A 15,433-nucleotide genomic window follows, 5' to 3' on the forward strand; every position below is an offset into this window, starting at 1 on the left:
ATATGAAGAGCCATTGCCATTGGGACGAAAAATAGAGGGGTAAGATTAAAAAAATTATAACTCCTTTAGTAAGAACACTATAAAATCCGTTTGGATTATTTGTAAACATTATAAATATTATTAATACTTTTTTTAAATAATGTGTGATATAACCACACATTGCTGCAAAGGGTGGATAAAGAGGGGTTAAAATACTAAAAACTTAAAAATTTTCTTAATATGCATACCACCAAATTGATTCACATTGTTTGAAAATCTTATAACTTTATCGATAACATTTGTCTGAAACAATTTTTGATAATACAAACCATTACTGGGGGTGGAGGGGGGGGGGGGGTAGGAGTTGAAAACCCTGGAGTGGAAAAAAGAAAAATAAATAAAAATTCCCTACCATGTACTCTATCTGATTAATGTTTATTTTCTTTTGACTTTTTTAATAATGCTGAAAACTTTTGTATAAAGTAAATTTTATTTAACAAACCATTACCACAAGGGGTGGAAATGAAAAGGGTAGAAAGATAAATAAGTCATTAAATTTTTAAATAAATGTACTATCAAATCCGTTATATTTTATTGTAAGACTCTTAAACTTTATCTATAAACTTTGGCTGAACTAATTTTTCATGAAACGAACCATTACCGTATAAATAGGGGTTGAAATGTAAAATAAAATTAAAGCTTCCTTAAAATATTATTAGTCAGAATTTCATTTTAACCTCTTAATAGTACCTTAAACATTTGTCCAAAAAATATTTATAAGACCACTTATTAGTGCACGGGTTGCAAAATGATGTTTGAAGGTCCAAAATAATTTCATAACTACCTTAGTAGGCATAATATGAAATTCTTTAAGACATTAAATGCTGGATGCATTGAGTTTCAAACCTTCAAAATATTTTCGCTGCATGGAATATGAGAAAATGTTTAATCGATCGTTTTTGAATATTGGCGAACATATAAAATGTTATGGTCATTAAGATCTGAAAATGTTCCAGTAGAAAGAAGTATCCAAAACATTTCCAGAAATATGTCTTTTTCGAAATCTACCTACGCCTGTAGGCTGTGCCAAAGGGGATTTTTTTTTTTAATTTTGCAATTGAAACTCAAGTTATGGTTTTCAACACTCATACTTTGAGGCTATGCAATTTTTAATTTTTGAAACCAAATAAATTTATTTTAACATAGTGTTTTGTTTGTTCCGTATTTAAAAATTAGATCATCTTAAACATTTGTAGTGAACATTCCCAGCAACGGACAGCCACAAAAAAGTTCAAGGTTACCAATATTTACTTTAGAAACTTTAACGACTTTTAGGTTTTTTTTAACTTGCTTATAAATACAACACAGTTCGTTGATTTGCAAAGAAAATAAGATAGTTAGTCAAAGCATTGTGTTGCGACTCTTTACCATGTCCTGACTCCAGGCAGCCGGCGCTCCGGACAGATAACTTTTAGCCACACTTCTTCCTTTTCCAGTTCCTCCCACACATCATAAAATTGTAAAAATTTAAGCTTATTTATTATCAGATATAATACAGCAAATTATGTAACTAGATCCTTAGGTTTTTCAAATACATAGGCTGTTTGTCTTTTACTTATTTAAATGTAATAAATGGTCGTTGTGGTTATATACAGTTATAAATACCGTAAAATAGTATGCATGGTAGTAAAATGTTTATTGTTAAACGCGTTTTAAATATATTTATGAAGTATTTGGTTTAGGGCCTTATATTTTTAAGTGCACTGCAATAGTTAGTACAAATGAACATTTCCCCTTGACGTGTGTTTTTGAAGATAAAGTCTTTACCATACGTTCAAAAACATTAAATTTTTTCTCGTAGTACCTCAATTTTGTTTGTCCTTTTTCGCACTTCGAATTCTTAGGTCCCTCAAAACTGGTAGTTGCCTCGTTTGTAAATCTGTGTGGTCTGACATTCGCGGTGAGGAGGGTGTTGTAGCACCTTGTCAGACTCTCCTGATGACTGGGGGTAACCAGAGGATCTTTTGGTTTCAGAAGGTAAGATAATGATTTCGTCCAGACATTAGTTCCTCAGTTTTTTATTTTACTTTTGGTTATTTCCCATTATATACTATAGATAAATAATTTAAGTTGATTAACAGAAAACATATACAACATTATTAAAATAATGGGCCGGCCCTTATTAGACAATTCACACAATTTAAAAAAAGTTCATGACAATAAACATTTCAAGGAGTCGTAGTGAGCTTCTGGATTTCTGATCTGAGAAACGTCGTGGTTGGAAGCTAGTCCGAAAAAGATTTAAAACTGAAAGACTGACCCTTTTAAGATTGCTAGGCGAAGTGGAACAGCTGACGGGACGTCAGGGGGCCTTAGTCATCCGGCCCGCGGAGACTGATTTGGTCCTTGGAAAAGGGCCCGGTGCTTGGTGCCTGTACCTTGGTCTGGTACTCGGTCCCTGGTCCGGTACTTGGACCCTGTCTGTGAACAGATCCGAAACATTAGGTTCAGGACTGACTCACAGACAGTTGGTGAAATAGGCAGAAAATGCCTTCTACTCACGATGATGGTCGGGGAGTGATAGTAGTAAAAACTGACCAAAGAGGGTGATGTCTTCCAGGATCAGCCCAATTGTGGAGCACACGAAAGAACCGCGGATGATTCATGATTTTAAAAAAGATTAATAGTTTACGATGACTTATACATGACTACTTTTACGAGCTAGATCTATACGGACTGACTAACGCCTAAACACTACCGTGGTGGGAAACATCCCTTGTCTAGTCTGATCACCTCTTAAAAGAAAAACGGAGAGGCATCCCGATGATGTAGATTCGATGCAGTCAATCCCGAATCACGGCGCGCAGTAAGGGGTGGCCGAGACTTGTAATTAAAAGGTGACGTTAAAGAAAGAAAGGGAGGAGGCTTTGGCTTTCAAACCGAAAGGTTCCGAAGATTACCGAGGTGCTTGTCGAGAAAGGCAAACTTCGATATCTCGAAGTTGGCGATACTGCCCGATGTCAGCGCGACCTACTGAGGTGTGGCTGAACCGAGTAGAGGTCGATTCGCGCGAGGCGGCCGCTAGCAGCATTGGCCTTATGGAGAGGACTGATCCAGCGCTCTGGTGGCCGGGGAAGGAACTGCGGGGTACTGGTTACTGCGGGAGACGCCAGAGGGCAGTAGTTCCGTGGGCGTTCAAACTCCCAGGGGAAGTGATTCGCAAAACTACTGCGAGGTGATATAAGCATGTACATTTGGGACTAGTGTGGTGGCCTTGAGGACAGGCCGACCCTGGCCGGGGTTAGTGGCCGTCAAAGCTCTGGGGCAGAGTTCACAGGAAAACATGGAGAGGTGGGGGTGTGTGGTGGCTGCTGATGACATTGGGTAAGGGGGTCTACAGGACCCGGAGGCGTGACTATACTTTGGCAAAGATGATTCTCGAGCATGTCATGGAGTGCTCGCGTCAGACGAGGTCTTGGAACAAGCCTGCCCTGAGAGCTTACAATTCATAGCAGTTCTCGTCACAGATTGGATGCGAATTACAGGTGACATCCGTGCGCCAAGGCGGGAATAAAATCACCACCCTGCTGGGTCATTGAATGGTAGACTAAATCAGATCTATGGCTAGGAAAACTTGGGGAGACAAGTCTGACAAAGGATGAATGGGAGTGTACAGGAGGAGGAATAAGTTTAAGTTCTTGCAGCAGAGGAATGACTGGTGACATTATTTAATAAAAAAAAAAAATTTAAAATTGTGCAAAAAATACTAGTTGGCAGCACAGTGTGATGCTCGTTCCGCCTGCGATGTTTACAGGGCTGTGCAGCCACAACCGAGCCAACCAGCTGTACGCCGAGTCCATCACGAGCAACAGGTTCCGCGCCAGGCAGTGCGCGACCTGGCTGCTCTTCAGGAACGGGATGTGCGCCGGCAACGCTGTCGCGGTCATGGGCTACAGCATCCCCCTGACGTGAGTGTCGCCAGGTCGTGAGTGATTCCTCTTAGTAACCTTCCAAACCCAGGGCAGTGGTTCCAACTGGCTGGCGGTTCAGCACGACACTACCTCGAACAAACTTTCAACAAACAAATATTGTCAGGTAGAATAAATATCATTTAAAAGCCATCTTTTTGAAGTGAAAATTCTTTGCTAAATGAGTTACAATTTTCTAGCGTTACGAAAATCCCGATCGCACGAGGGGAATAGTAAGGAAAAAGTGGGGTAACCGGTAGTGGAGTAGAGTGCGTCAGCGATGACGCCTCTCCAACGCAGCACAAGCGGTCGAAAGGAAGGATGGTAAGGTGGTGGTGGTGGGGATAGGTACGTAGGGCAGCATGCTATGTGCATTGAATATATATACATTATATTTACACAGGGCTATATGTTAGTTGTAACGGCCGGAAGGGGAGACGGCAGGGGAGAGGTAGAAATGACCCAGCAGTGACGCTACGGAATCCTCGTAATGCTGCTTGTGTTTGTCTACTCCTTAGTTTTCGTAACGGCTAACGATGGAAGCTACCATATTTATTTATTCGTGTGTAAAAGAGTTATTAATATGAGCATTTGACTTTATAGGTATCATTAATTTTTATGTAAATTGATTTAAATGTAATAATTTATCTCTATACCTAATAAGCAAGAAGTTTCACTTCTGTCACACGTTGACTCCATGCATACACTTTTTTGTATGAAAGGAAAAATTTTTTTTTTGTAAATGGAATGAAATATTTTTTTTTAAGTTACACATGTTTGTTAATTCGTAAAATTACATTAAAACCACTGTATCACTACAAAATACTGGTTTCGGATCTTACCCGGGCATTTATGCTTTGTGTTGTCTCAGAACCTCAAATAGTTAAAGTTATTCGTAATACGCTCCCTGAATAGCTTTCCAGCTTTAACTGCGCAAATTAATATGCTAAAAAACAAAATGAAATCAAATTGAATACTCGACGGTCTTTCCCATGGTTAAAAAAAGGCTTGAATGAAACATAATTTAAAATACAAATTAAGGCGCCAATTTTCGTAAGACATGCTCAGTATTATCTCGGAAAACGTATTTCATACATTCAAAAATAACCATATACATGTGTTGTACAAAGTTAATATATCGTTATTCTAGTACTACAAAGTATTTCTTGGCAACAGTTACACTAAAGGAATATTTTGTGTAAGTGAAGAACAATTTTTTCTGCGTAGTTTAAAGTTGTCATCTAACAGTGTTTAAAAGTCACACTATTTTCGCAGCTTTACTCAAAAATATTATTTAATTTCTTATAATCTATGTATTGTTTAGTACACATTTTTTTCTATCATGTTTCTTTTTTTGGCGATACAATTCTAAAAAAATTTTTATTTCATCACTTGCCACATGTTTTATCTATGTGTTAGTCACTACAGAATTTGTAAGTATGAGCATGCATTTTTCGTGAAAATAAATCTGATCTCTCACTAGACTGCAATAAGGTTTACCTGTGATAGCGATTGTTCCCTTACAATTAGCGGCCGTCTGCGAGAGTAGCCATTGCCCTATTTTTCCGGGCCATTCAGGACGACTGGATGCTGAGATTGGTATGCTGACAGTAGACATGTACTTGAATAATACCCAGCCAACCACGAAAAACAAACAATACTAGGAGTTTTAACATACACCTGGTCTGGAAATCTTTTCGCAAAATGTCTACGGCATAAGACATAAAGATTTGCTGTAAAAATTCAGTATTAATTTATGTGTAACTGACCTTCGTTTCATTTTCAAAAGTCATATCTGGCCATCACAGGCCTAAGGTATTCTTCGAAAGATTCTTGCAATAGGAAAGATAGATTTAAAATCATTTTCATGGTCACAAGCCATTGCTGGTTTACACAGGTTTTTCTAGCATTAATCTGTAAACAGCTGCGGCTTGTTTCGATAACAAACACAGCAATAAACACGCCAATAACATCAGCCTTTAGGTGCGCTTGTTATTGGCTGTAATAGGAGAGGAGGTCGAACCGGGAACAGAAGCCAGTTCCCGAAACGTCTCCAATAGTTTTTCATAGAAAACCTACTGTGTCAGTCAATGTTGTTATCATTGTGTCGTCCATAACATCATTTTATCTTCATCGTTGAGTTTGTATATTTGCTGTGTTGTCTAGGTTTTTTGTCTGTCTGCATTTACTATTATTGTTGAAACTATCTCGTCGTTTTTAACCCTTGTGTTTGCCTGTTCTGTTATTATTTTATTTCATGACTGAATTCCTTACACGGATTTCTTATGCTGACTATTATTTAAGTTTGAATGTGTTTGTCTGTGATGTCGTCGTTATGTTGTCCATAATACCTTTTTAGGTTCACCGTTGGGTTCATCTATTTGACATCATCTGATTTACGCTGGATTTCTGTTTTGAATGTTTTCTTTTTTTCTTTCTTTTTAATTTTTTAATTTTTTCTGTAACAAAAGGTGCAAAACTGCAATGGTGTATGTCCGAGTAAATGTAGTAAATAAAAATTCCCACTTGCACGAAACATTTAAAGAACGTAACAAACTGCTAACCAAAGTGCCTTAAATTTCAGAATAGACGCCCAATCCAAAGTGTAATGTCTCCATGACTATAGCTGTCAAGTTGTGTACCTAATGGCTGAATCTACCACTGGCCACGGGAGGTGGTAAAATTGGCCCCAAGTGTTTTTCTCTTGAGTTCTTTGTTCGCTTTTCAATTATGTCTGTCGGACCATACGCATGTCTTGATTTTAAAATGACCTCAAATTTTTCACCATTTGTGACAATTCTTCGTCTACACAATATATTATCACTAGGGGTATGCATTTTTCACGAAAACACTTCGTGATCAGCTGAAAGTTAAAAACACTGTAGCATCGTCTGTGTTACTTGATTGGTCGAGTTTCATTTAGGTACATGTCTCCTGTCGGCACACCAATCACAGTAATTCAGCGCGGTATCAAACGCGTCCTGCTTCTCTCCCAGACGGCCGTCAATTACAAATATAAACCCGCTGGCGCGGGCATACCATATCACAGTCTAATGGGCGTTCAGATTTTTTCCCCATGAAATATGCCTGCTTCTAATTATCACATATCACTAGGAACTGTAAAATTCGCGGATTCAATGTCCTTCAGGTTAGACTCCACAATCCTCTATACTTACGCCAATATCACATGCTAATTGGCTGCTCACATGCGAGAACGTATCAACTGGGTATCCTGTGGTTCAATTTTTTATTAGGCCCAGAGACTTCCGGATGGACTGTGAACCAATTGCAGAAGCAATATAAAGTTGTTTATGTTTGAATTCTAGCCTTACGCGAAATGAATTGTCGAATTTTTTACTATCTCTACCTATCACATTATTTAGTCGCGAAAGGAGAAGAAAAAAATGTGAGTGAGTCTTTCAGTACACGCCAATGATGTGTAAAATATCTAGCCTCTGTAACGAACAAAGTCACGTGTTCTCATGTTGTTCATGTTGCAAATAAACTTATAATATATACTCGCACATGAAATTTTATGCATATATATTTTTTAAATAATGCCAAGCGTATGAATAAACTGAAAAAAATTTGCTTTTCAAATACCCAACTTGCTGGATGCAAATCACACACATAATTTATGCCCCCACCAAAATAATTCGCTGCCTGAATCGTAAACGATGCCTACACCATCAAACGCAAATAGCAATTAGCAACACAAGCAGCCGGAAATATTAAGCTATTAGAGACCGCTCAGATAAAACCCCGGCTTCGGACATGATTTTCGACAAGGAATTGTTGAAATACTGCTCGGCTTGTTAAATTTCACTAAAAAGTTAATGCAGTAAAGTTGCCGCACACGTTAGAAGTTATACTTCTATGGCATTAATAAAATAACCTGAAACATTTTTTAGTTTTGAGAAATTTTGAGTCATTTTTAAAGAAATTTTGAGAAAATGTGACGACAAGTTGGTCGCCTTGACGTCACAGTCAAGATGGTGGCCGACACATCGACACCTAACCCAGAATCCATGTGCCTATATCGGCTATCCTATTTCACACTTAATAGAAATATACATTTTTCAAACTTTGCAAACTTTGAAAAGATCTACAATTTTGATGATTTATGTTTTTTCGAATCTCATTGTTTATAACTTTTACTGAGCGTTAAAATTATTTTTAGTACACTTCTTCCCATATTTGCTGATGTTTTTTTCCAAAAATATTGGCACTATTTAAGCTGTGTATGTGCAAGTGTGCTTGCTAAATTTAATGGCTCCAGCTTTTTATAAAGTATGTAAAATATTAAATTTCATCATTAATATACATGTTGTTAACGAGTGGGAATACAGGTCCGGAAAGGATATCCCAAATTAATCAATTAGATTACATTTGATGCATAATTTTATATTTTAACTTGTGTTTCATCAAGCATATTTTTTTCAAACAATGGAAAACATATTAAAATATTCATCAATTTGACGTTATTTTGTTGAATGTGTGCAGTTAATAATGGAAAGCTATTCAGGGAACGGATTAAAAATTACCTTAAATGTTGGAGGTAATGGGACAACACAAAACATGAATGCCTGGGTAAGAATCTGAACCCAATACTACTGCAAACACCATCTTGTAGTCATTCAGTGGTTTTCATGTGAGTGTACAAATTAACAAATATCTGTAGTTATATTTGAATCTTTTTGTTACTAGTCTGTTCCGAGGAAAGCGTTTCCATCTAACTACAATGCCCATCTCTCCAGACGTTTCACCCGCACTATAGCTTATGTTGTTTAATGTTAAGATACAATTAGCTACACACTGCACAAGATATTTATTAATATTTCATGATTTTTTCCAGGACCAAAGGTGTGTATTTCCTGCAGACCAACTCGCGATCACCATTCGCAAGGGGTTGATATGTAGAAACGTATCAATAAATCAAAACAACTCATCAGCCATTGCACATATATTTATTTACTTTCCTGTTTCCCTATCCCATCGCATTGGAAATGTGGTTTCACAGAATTTTCTGCTGTTTTTGGGTTAAAGAGTTGCTTCTGTGTGATTTATAACAACTTGAGGCCTTAAATATGTTTTGCCTCTAGTTACCTTTAAACATTCTCAAGCATTTGTTATAAATAATTTGTTTATTCACATAAAGTTAGTTTTAAAAATGCAGAAAAATGTCTGTAAATGATTTTCATGTTATTACAAATTAAATATTTTTATCTGTTAAGATATTATAGCTGCCTAAACTAAATTTAACTTAAAAAAATGTCTTGTCTGACTGTAAGAAAATAATCGTCTCAATAACTGATGTTGCTATGTAACTGAAATTCACACAGAGATGAGATATTCTCTTTGATCAATTAAGTCTTCATAATATTGCGATACCTCAAACTGTTTTTAAGTTATGATGGTTATATAGGCTACAAGAAATCGATTTTCTTAAAGCATTACAAAACGGAGCTATAATTTTACTGTAATTTATTTACATATGCACTGTTACTGCCCTTGTGGAGTTAAAGAGAGCTTTATTTTCATTTGGTTATAAAAGCTCTGGAAGATACTTTGAGTGGGCGAATGAAACTACAGTATACTCAGAGGTACACAAGGGAGACACATTAAAAAAAAGAAACTTACTTCTCACAAGAGGAAGTATAAAATGGATCGTATTTGAAGAAATAAAAAAGGAAAGGTTTGCTTACAGCTTACACTTTTATTTTGTAAATTATAGATTCATTATTTTATTTTGATAATTTCAAGAATTAAATATTACACACAGAAAAGTTACTGGGACCCAGCCCGTCAAAACTTATCGATTACAGATAGATTATTAAACGTACCTGAATTAAAAATTTGACATTTCCCTTTGACGAAATAAGATTTGTAATAAACGAGATTTCACAAAAAAATAACATAAATAATTTATCGTTCGAGTGATCGCTCCTCCGACCAAAAAAAAAAAAAAAATAACTTAAGGAGCATCGGGGGTAACTTTTCACGATGCTTTCGCCACGCGCTCCGTCAGGGCTCAGGCGAAAATGAATCGGGGTTAGTTCACAAGAAGGACTATCGTAAGCCTGGCCCTTAAAGGCCCAACTGGTTTGCGCTATGTCGGGGTAAAATGAAAATAAAGAGAGATGTGGTGGCGGCTTCTAGAGGACTTGCTACTCGCTGAAATAAAGTAAAGTAGTTGGCATCTTCGCCACGAGATGGCGAAGGTAGAACTTTCACCAACAAGCAAGATGTCCTTGATTTCGGCTCGCCGAGAACAGAGGTTAAAGGCCCGGTCAATGATCTCAGTGAAGTTCCTGGAAAATATGGAGGGGGAATCTGCTAGCTGGTGAGAAATGTTTTAGGGCGAGCGCCGATACATGCTCGACAGTCCTAGAACATTAGAATGGTGTATGACTGGAGCAGCTAACCTAAGCTGAGCTCTGGGAAGATGGTTGCCCCGGGGGGATGCTGAGAAAAGCAATTTCGGTAACGGAGCTGGATATTGTTACTTGTCGCGTATGTGGCCTGAGGTAAGAAGAAAAATGATGTCTTATACTTGGCTAACGAAATCACACCAGGCTCTCGGTTGCAGTACTGAGAAAATGTAGCTGGACTCTAGTAGGAAATATTTGATCAGGTTGAAAAATGGGCTAACAATGTTTTTATTAGGAATTGTAGGTAAGCGACCTAATGAGAGAGAGGAAGAATAATATAACACATAATTATTGTTTATACCAATAGGTTAACTAAACTATATAATGTTAAAGGTTAACTTGTTTGCTTAAGATAGTGGTAATGCTTTACGTACAATCTAAATAACTAAGTGGTACCACTTAAAACTATAATCTTACAATAGAATATCGTAATTTAAATAATATTAATATAAACCTCTTATGGTAACATCTTCTTTTAAACACGTTGTGCTAGCTCTCTTACAAACTAATACCATGGATTTTTATTACTTATAAATAGGACCTAGGATTTCTTGTTTATGTTTTTAAAACTGAGTATTGAGAATGGCATGCTGAAGTTTAGATTACAACTCCATAGATAGGAGGGTAGAAAAAGACCACCTATTTCATGTTAGGGTGCACATTCTTCAGGTGAGAAATTTGTACACATGTAACATAGGCATTAGAACTGGGGTTGGCTAATGCAACCTTTACTGGTGTTAAAAATCATTGGATTTGCCAAGGCTCACTCCAAAGATCCGTGATCTTGGGTGACCACTAATAGATCGTAATGCTTTGGGTGTGGGCTCTGCACAAAACCATGTCACCTTCACTGTAGGTATTGGGTGAACATTTATTCTTGTATTTCTTCATTTTTTTCCTGCTGACCTCGTGGGCTAGGTTCAGATTTCTTTGAGCTCTTCTCCATATCTCTCTTATGTTGCGAGGATCATCTGGCAACAGTTCATGTAAGGACTAGAGATTTGAAAGTGGAATGTTGGGTTTGTATGTGAACATGAGTTCAAATGGTGAGGTTTTATGACCATATCCTGGCATAATTAAATGCCATTTGTAACCAGACAAAGTTGTTATCCAATTTACCCTGAGAGATAGCATGATATGCTATTAGAGCATATCGGAAGTTCCTGTTGAAATTCTCCGTGTGCGAAGGCTGTGGATAGTATGGGGATGTGTATACATGTTGGATACTGTGTGAAAAACAAATATTCTTGAAAACTCTTGATGTAAATTGTATCCTTCTTATCTGACACAATTCTTGATGACTATCCTGATATTTTAATAACTTTATTTTACAATGCTTCTACGGTTGTTTGTGTGGTGGCTCTCCCGAGGGGTCTGAGCCATATGAATTTAGAAAATGCATCAATACAAACCAGAAGTATGGAGTGTTCAGTTTTGAACATGGGAAGGGTTCTACAAAATATATTAATAATATTTGCATGGGCCTTTCGGCTACCTCAGAAGTTAAAAAAAAAATCCAAATAGTGTTTTTTGAGCATGTTTATGAAGGGCACATAATTTGCATAATTTTACACTTTCAGTAATATCTTCATGTATTCTGTTAGATGAAATGTCAGCGTATGCCTTGTATTGTTTTATAAGTACCTAAATGAGCTCCAAATGGTGAGGAATGGGAATACTGAAAAACCATGTCCCTTAAATTTTGCAGAAGGGCTAATCTATAAGTTTTACACTGTTGTTTTCGTATATACCGGAGTCCTTTCAGAAGCTTACAATGATTAGGTGTTGATCATAATTTTATTTTTTTAATAATGTCTGAAAGGCGTGGGTCTGAATTTTTATCAGACTGCAAGTCTGAAAATGCTAACGGGAAATCAGTGAGAAAGGCATTGCATGAAATCGGAGATTCCTCCTGAAGTTTGGAGTTGGAGGGATTCTCAAACTTTCGAGTGAATATCCGCCACAATATATTGTAATTCTCGGATATGTTGAATTGTAATTTGGAGGGAAGAAATTTTTGTGATCTATTTGCCAAGTTAACCTAGCTGTTTGGGGTGTGCCAAAAGCCAAGCCAGTGCCTGATTATCTGTTCTAATAGAAAATCCTTGTGTTCAAGGTACAAGCGAAACTTGTCTATTACCAAAACGACAGAAAGGCACCTGAGTTTGTAAATCGATGACGATTTCCCCTATTGATGATTTAGTGTGCGAGAGGCAAAGGCTTTTGTATGTCTGTGACCCTACAATTATTGGGAAAGTACAGCAACAATGGCGAAACTCGAGGCATCTGTCTGTAGAATGAATGGTTTGGTGTTATCGGCTGCAAAGTACAGGTGGACTGGCTTTAGCTTGTTTAAGATAATTAAATGCTTTGTCTTGTTCTGGACCCCAGTTAAATGGTGTGTTTTTCTTGCAGAGAGCATTTAATGGAGCTGCATGTTCTGTAAAATTGGGTGTAAATTTTGAATAGAAATTGCCCATAACAATACTTTGCGATACCTTTTGGGTGTTTCGGTGGTTGGAAATCGGCTAACGCTTGTGTGCAGGCTGGTTCAATCTTTACTTCTCTACTAGAAATTAAATGTCCAAGAAATGAAATTTCTCAAACTGCAAATTTTACCTTTTCGGTATTAACAGTGAGTCTGGTTTTACGCAGTTGGTTGAGGACTTCAGACAAGTGACCAATATGTTCTTAAAATTATTCTGAATAGATGACCACATCATCAAGGTAGTTGAATATAATTCTAAGTTTTAAATCACCGAAAACATGGTAGAGTAGGGGTGTTAATATTTGTGTGCCTGTGGCGATGCCATAAGGAACAACCTTGTATTGGTACCAATTCTATGAAATGCAAAACCTGCCGATGTATTTTGATTCAGGAGTTAATGGTATCTGGTGAAATGCAGAGTTAAGGTCGAAAACGCTAAAGAATTTGGCTTTGCTGAACCAATGACATGCTGAATTTAAATCTGGTAGGGGAATCATTTCTATTTATATCTGTCGGTTGACCTTTCTATAGTCAACTACTACTCAGTGACCTTGACCTTTCGGCACCAAAAATGCAAGAGAGGCAAATCTGGAGTTTGAGTGTTCGATCACATCTTTGTCTAACATACTTGTATGTTTTCGTGCAAAACTTGCATCTTGGTGCCTAATAGTTGATTTGGATGACTGTCCAAACGTTTCATCTCATATTGCAATAAATGTGTGCGGCCTAGTTTTTTGTCAAAATGTCTGGAAAATTATGACATAAATTTCCGATCATTTTTCTCTGGACTGTGTAGAGATGGTTCAAGAACAACTCATTTCAATCCTCAATTCTAGTCTCAATTGCATTGCAATTAATCTGATACTTTCCTTCAGGAGACACAAACGAAATAATAGCATGTTTATTAAATTTAAAATTGAAATTTCCTGCTTGCAGATCAATTATCAAGCCTGTATTGGCTATGAAATCGAATCCTAAAATGAGATTAGTTCCTAAGTCTTGTGGTACTAGAAATGGGAAAGTCCATGAACACACATCAATTTTAATTTTAATGAAAGCTACTGTGTTCGCTTTCAAAGGTGGTTCTAATGCAGTAAAGCATTGTATGCTTATGGATTCATTTTTCCGAACTAACTTGTCTTGTTGCAATACCATAAGATGTCCTGAGATAAAACTATGGACACAGCCGGTGTCGATAAGTCCTGGTATTTTGTGAATGCCAATTAAAGTGTTAACATAAGGTAAAATGTGGGTAGCGTTGCAAAAATATTGTGACAGTTCCTTTTTTTGTTAATTATAGCTTTATTATTTACTTTTTATAGTTTTAGAATTAAAAAAATTACACATAGCAAAGTTACTGGGGCCCTGCCCATCAAAACTGATCGATTACGAATATATTGTGACGTAGCTCAGCTAGACATCCCGCGTACTCCTATACATAAAACAATAAATAAACTATAACATTGGGGGTTGATAGAGATGGTAGAGCTCCTGTACCCCAGACCAAGTCTTCTCCCCATACAGGGAGTGTAGGGAAAGATTTATGCAATGAAAAGAAACATTATTAATTCATTCAAGCACAGATTTTATTTACCAGGCCACCTAGAGGATAACAATAACTAAACTCTGGAAAATGTTTATCAAATAAATTAATAATAAATAGGATAACAAATAAATTATTAATAAATAAGTTAACAAATAGATTCATGAATAAATAACAATACATTCAATTACCGTAGCGGACTAAGCATGCTTTACTACATAACATGGCTGCCCGCTAGCCATTAGCACCCACTCAGACTAATTGTGCTACAACCCGGCACATAACTACTCACAGCAACCAGGTACTGCATCTGTTTACCTTTAACTACATTACCAAAAACAAAGAATAAAAGGTAAGGCTAAAAGCTAAGTTACTTTAAACTACAACATTGAATTTAGAATAGGGACGGAGACCGCCCGGGAAAAGATTGTGGCGGACGAGCCATGGCTAACCACTTACCCTCTGACTTGAGACAGAGAAAAGTTGTTTCAAACCGACATGGACCCGGCTTCCAGAGAGGTCCCCAGGCAAAAAAGCCTAGGTCCCTCCCTGGAAGGAAGTTTTAACTACAAAACTAGGCCACTCCGAAAAAACACGAACACCGGGAAAAACTTAGCCACGGGGAAAATGACTGTCCCTCCTTCCCGCAAGGAAAAACAAAACAAGCGAAGTCGACAGTTCCCTCTCGTGCTGCTCGATTGTTTCTGCCCAAGTTTCCAAACTCGGACGCAAGATGGCAACACTAATCAGGACAGAGTCCTCGAAACAAGTACACAAAAGCCTCGCGTGGCAGAACTAACAAAACGGCAAAACAAGAAACTAGCATAGCGCAGCGGGTTTTTTGGAACAACGTGGTGCAATCCCTCGGCGAGCCCTGGCCAGCGGCCCGCGAGAATCAGCAAACCACGCAGCCTCGCAAAAGCCCGCGGTGCCTGCAAACTACCATCGCAGCAACCTATATTCCACTACCCGTGTGTCGAAATCAACCGGCCGAGCCTGGAAACGCGCACGTACACCAACACGT

General features: G+C 37.6%; 1 protein-coding gene across 1 annotated transcript in view; it reads left to right on the top strand.

The window, feature by feature from the left end:
- LOC134538442 (lipase member H-like) overlaps positions 1-8,898 on the top strand; it is a 46,622-nt gene extending 37,724 nt beyond the window's left edge. Inside the window, exons 6-7 of the mRNA XM_063379770.1 lie at positions 3,794-3,947; positions 8,803-8,898. Coding sequence (XP_063235840.1) covers positions 3,794-3,947; positions 8,803-8,860 — 212 coding nt within the window. The 3' untranslated portion in view covers positions 8,861-8,898. The remainder of the gene's footprint in view (positions 1-3,793; positions 3,948-8,802) is intronic.
- Positions 8,899-15,433: the final 6,535 nt, after the last annotated feature.

The sequence above is a fragment of the Bacillus rossius genome, chromosome 13, assembly GCF_032445375.1.
Source record: "Bacillus rossius redtenbacheri isolate Brsri chromosome 13, Brsri_v3, whole genome shotgun sequence".
NCBI classification, from domain to species: Eukaryota; Metazoa; Arthropoda; class Insecta; order Phasmatodea; family Bacillidae; genus Bacillus; species Bacillus rossius.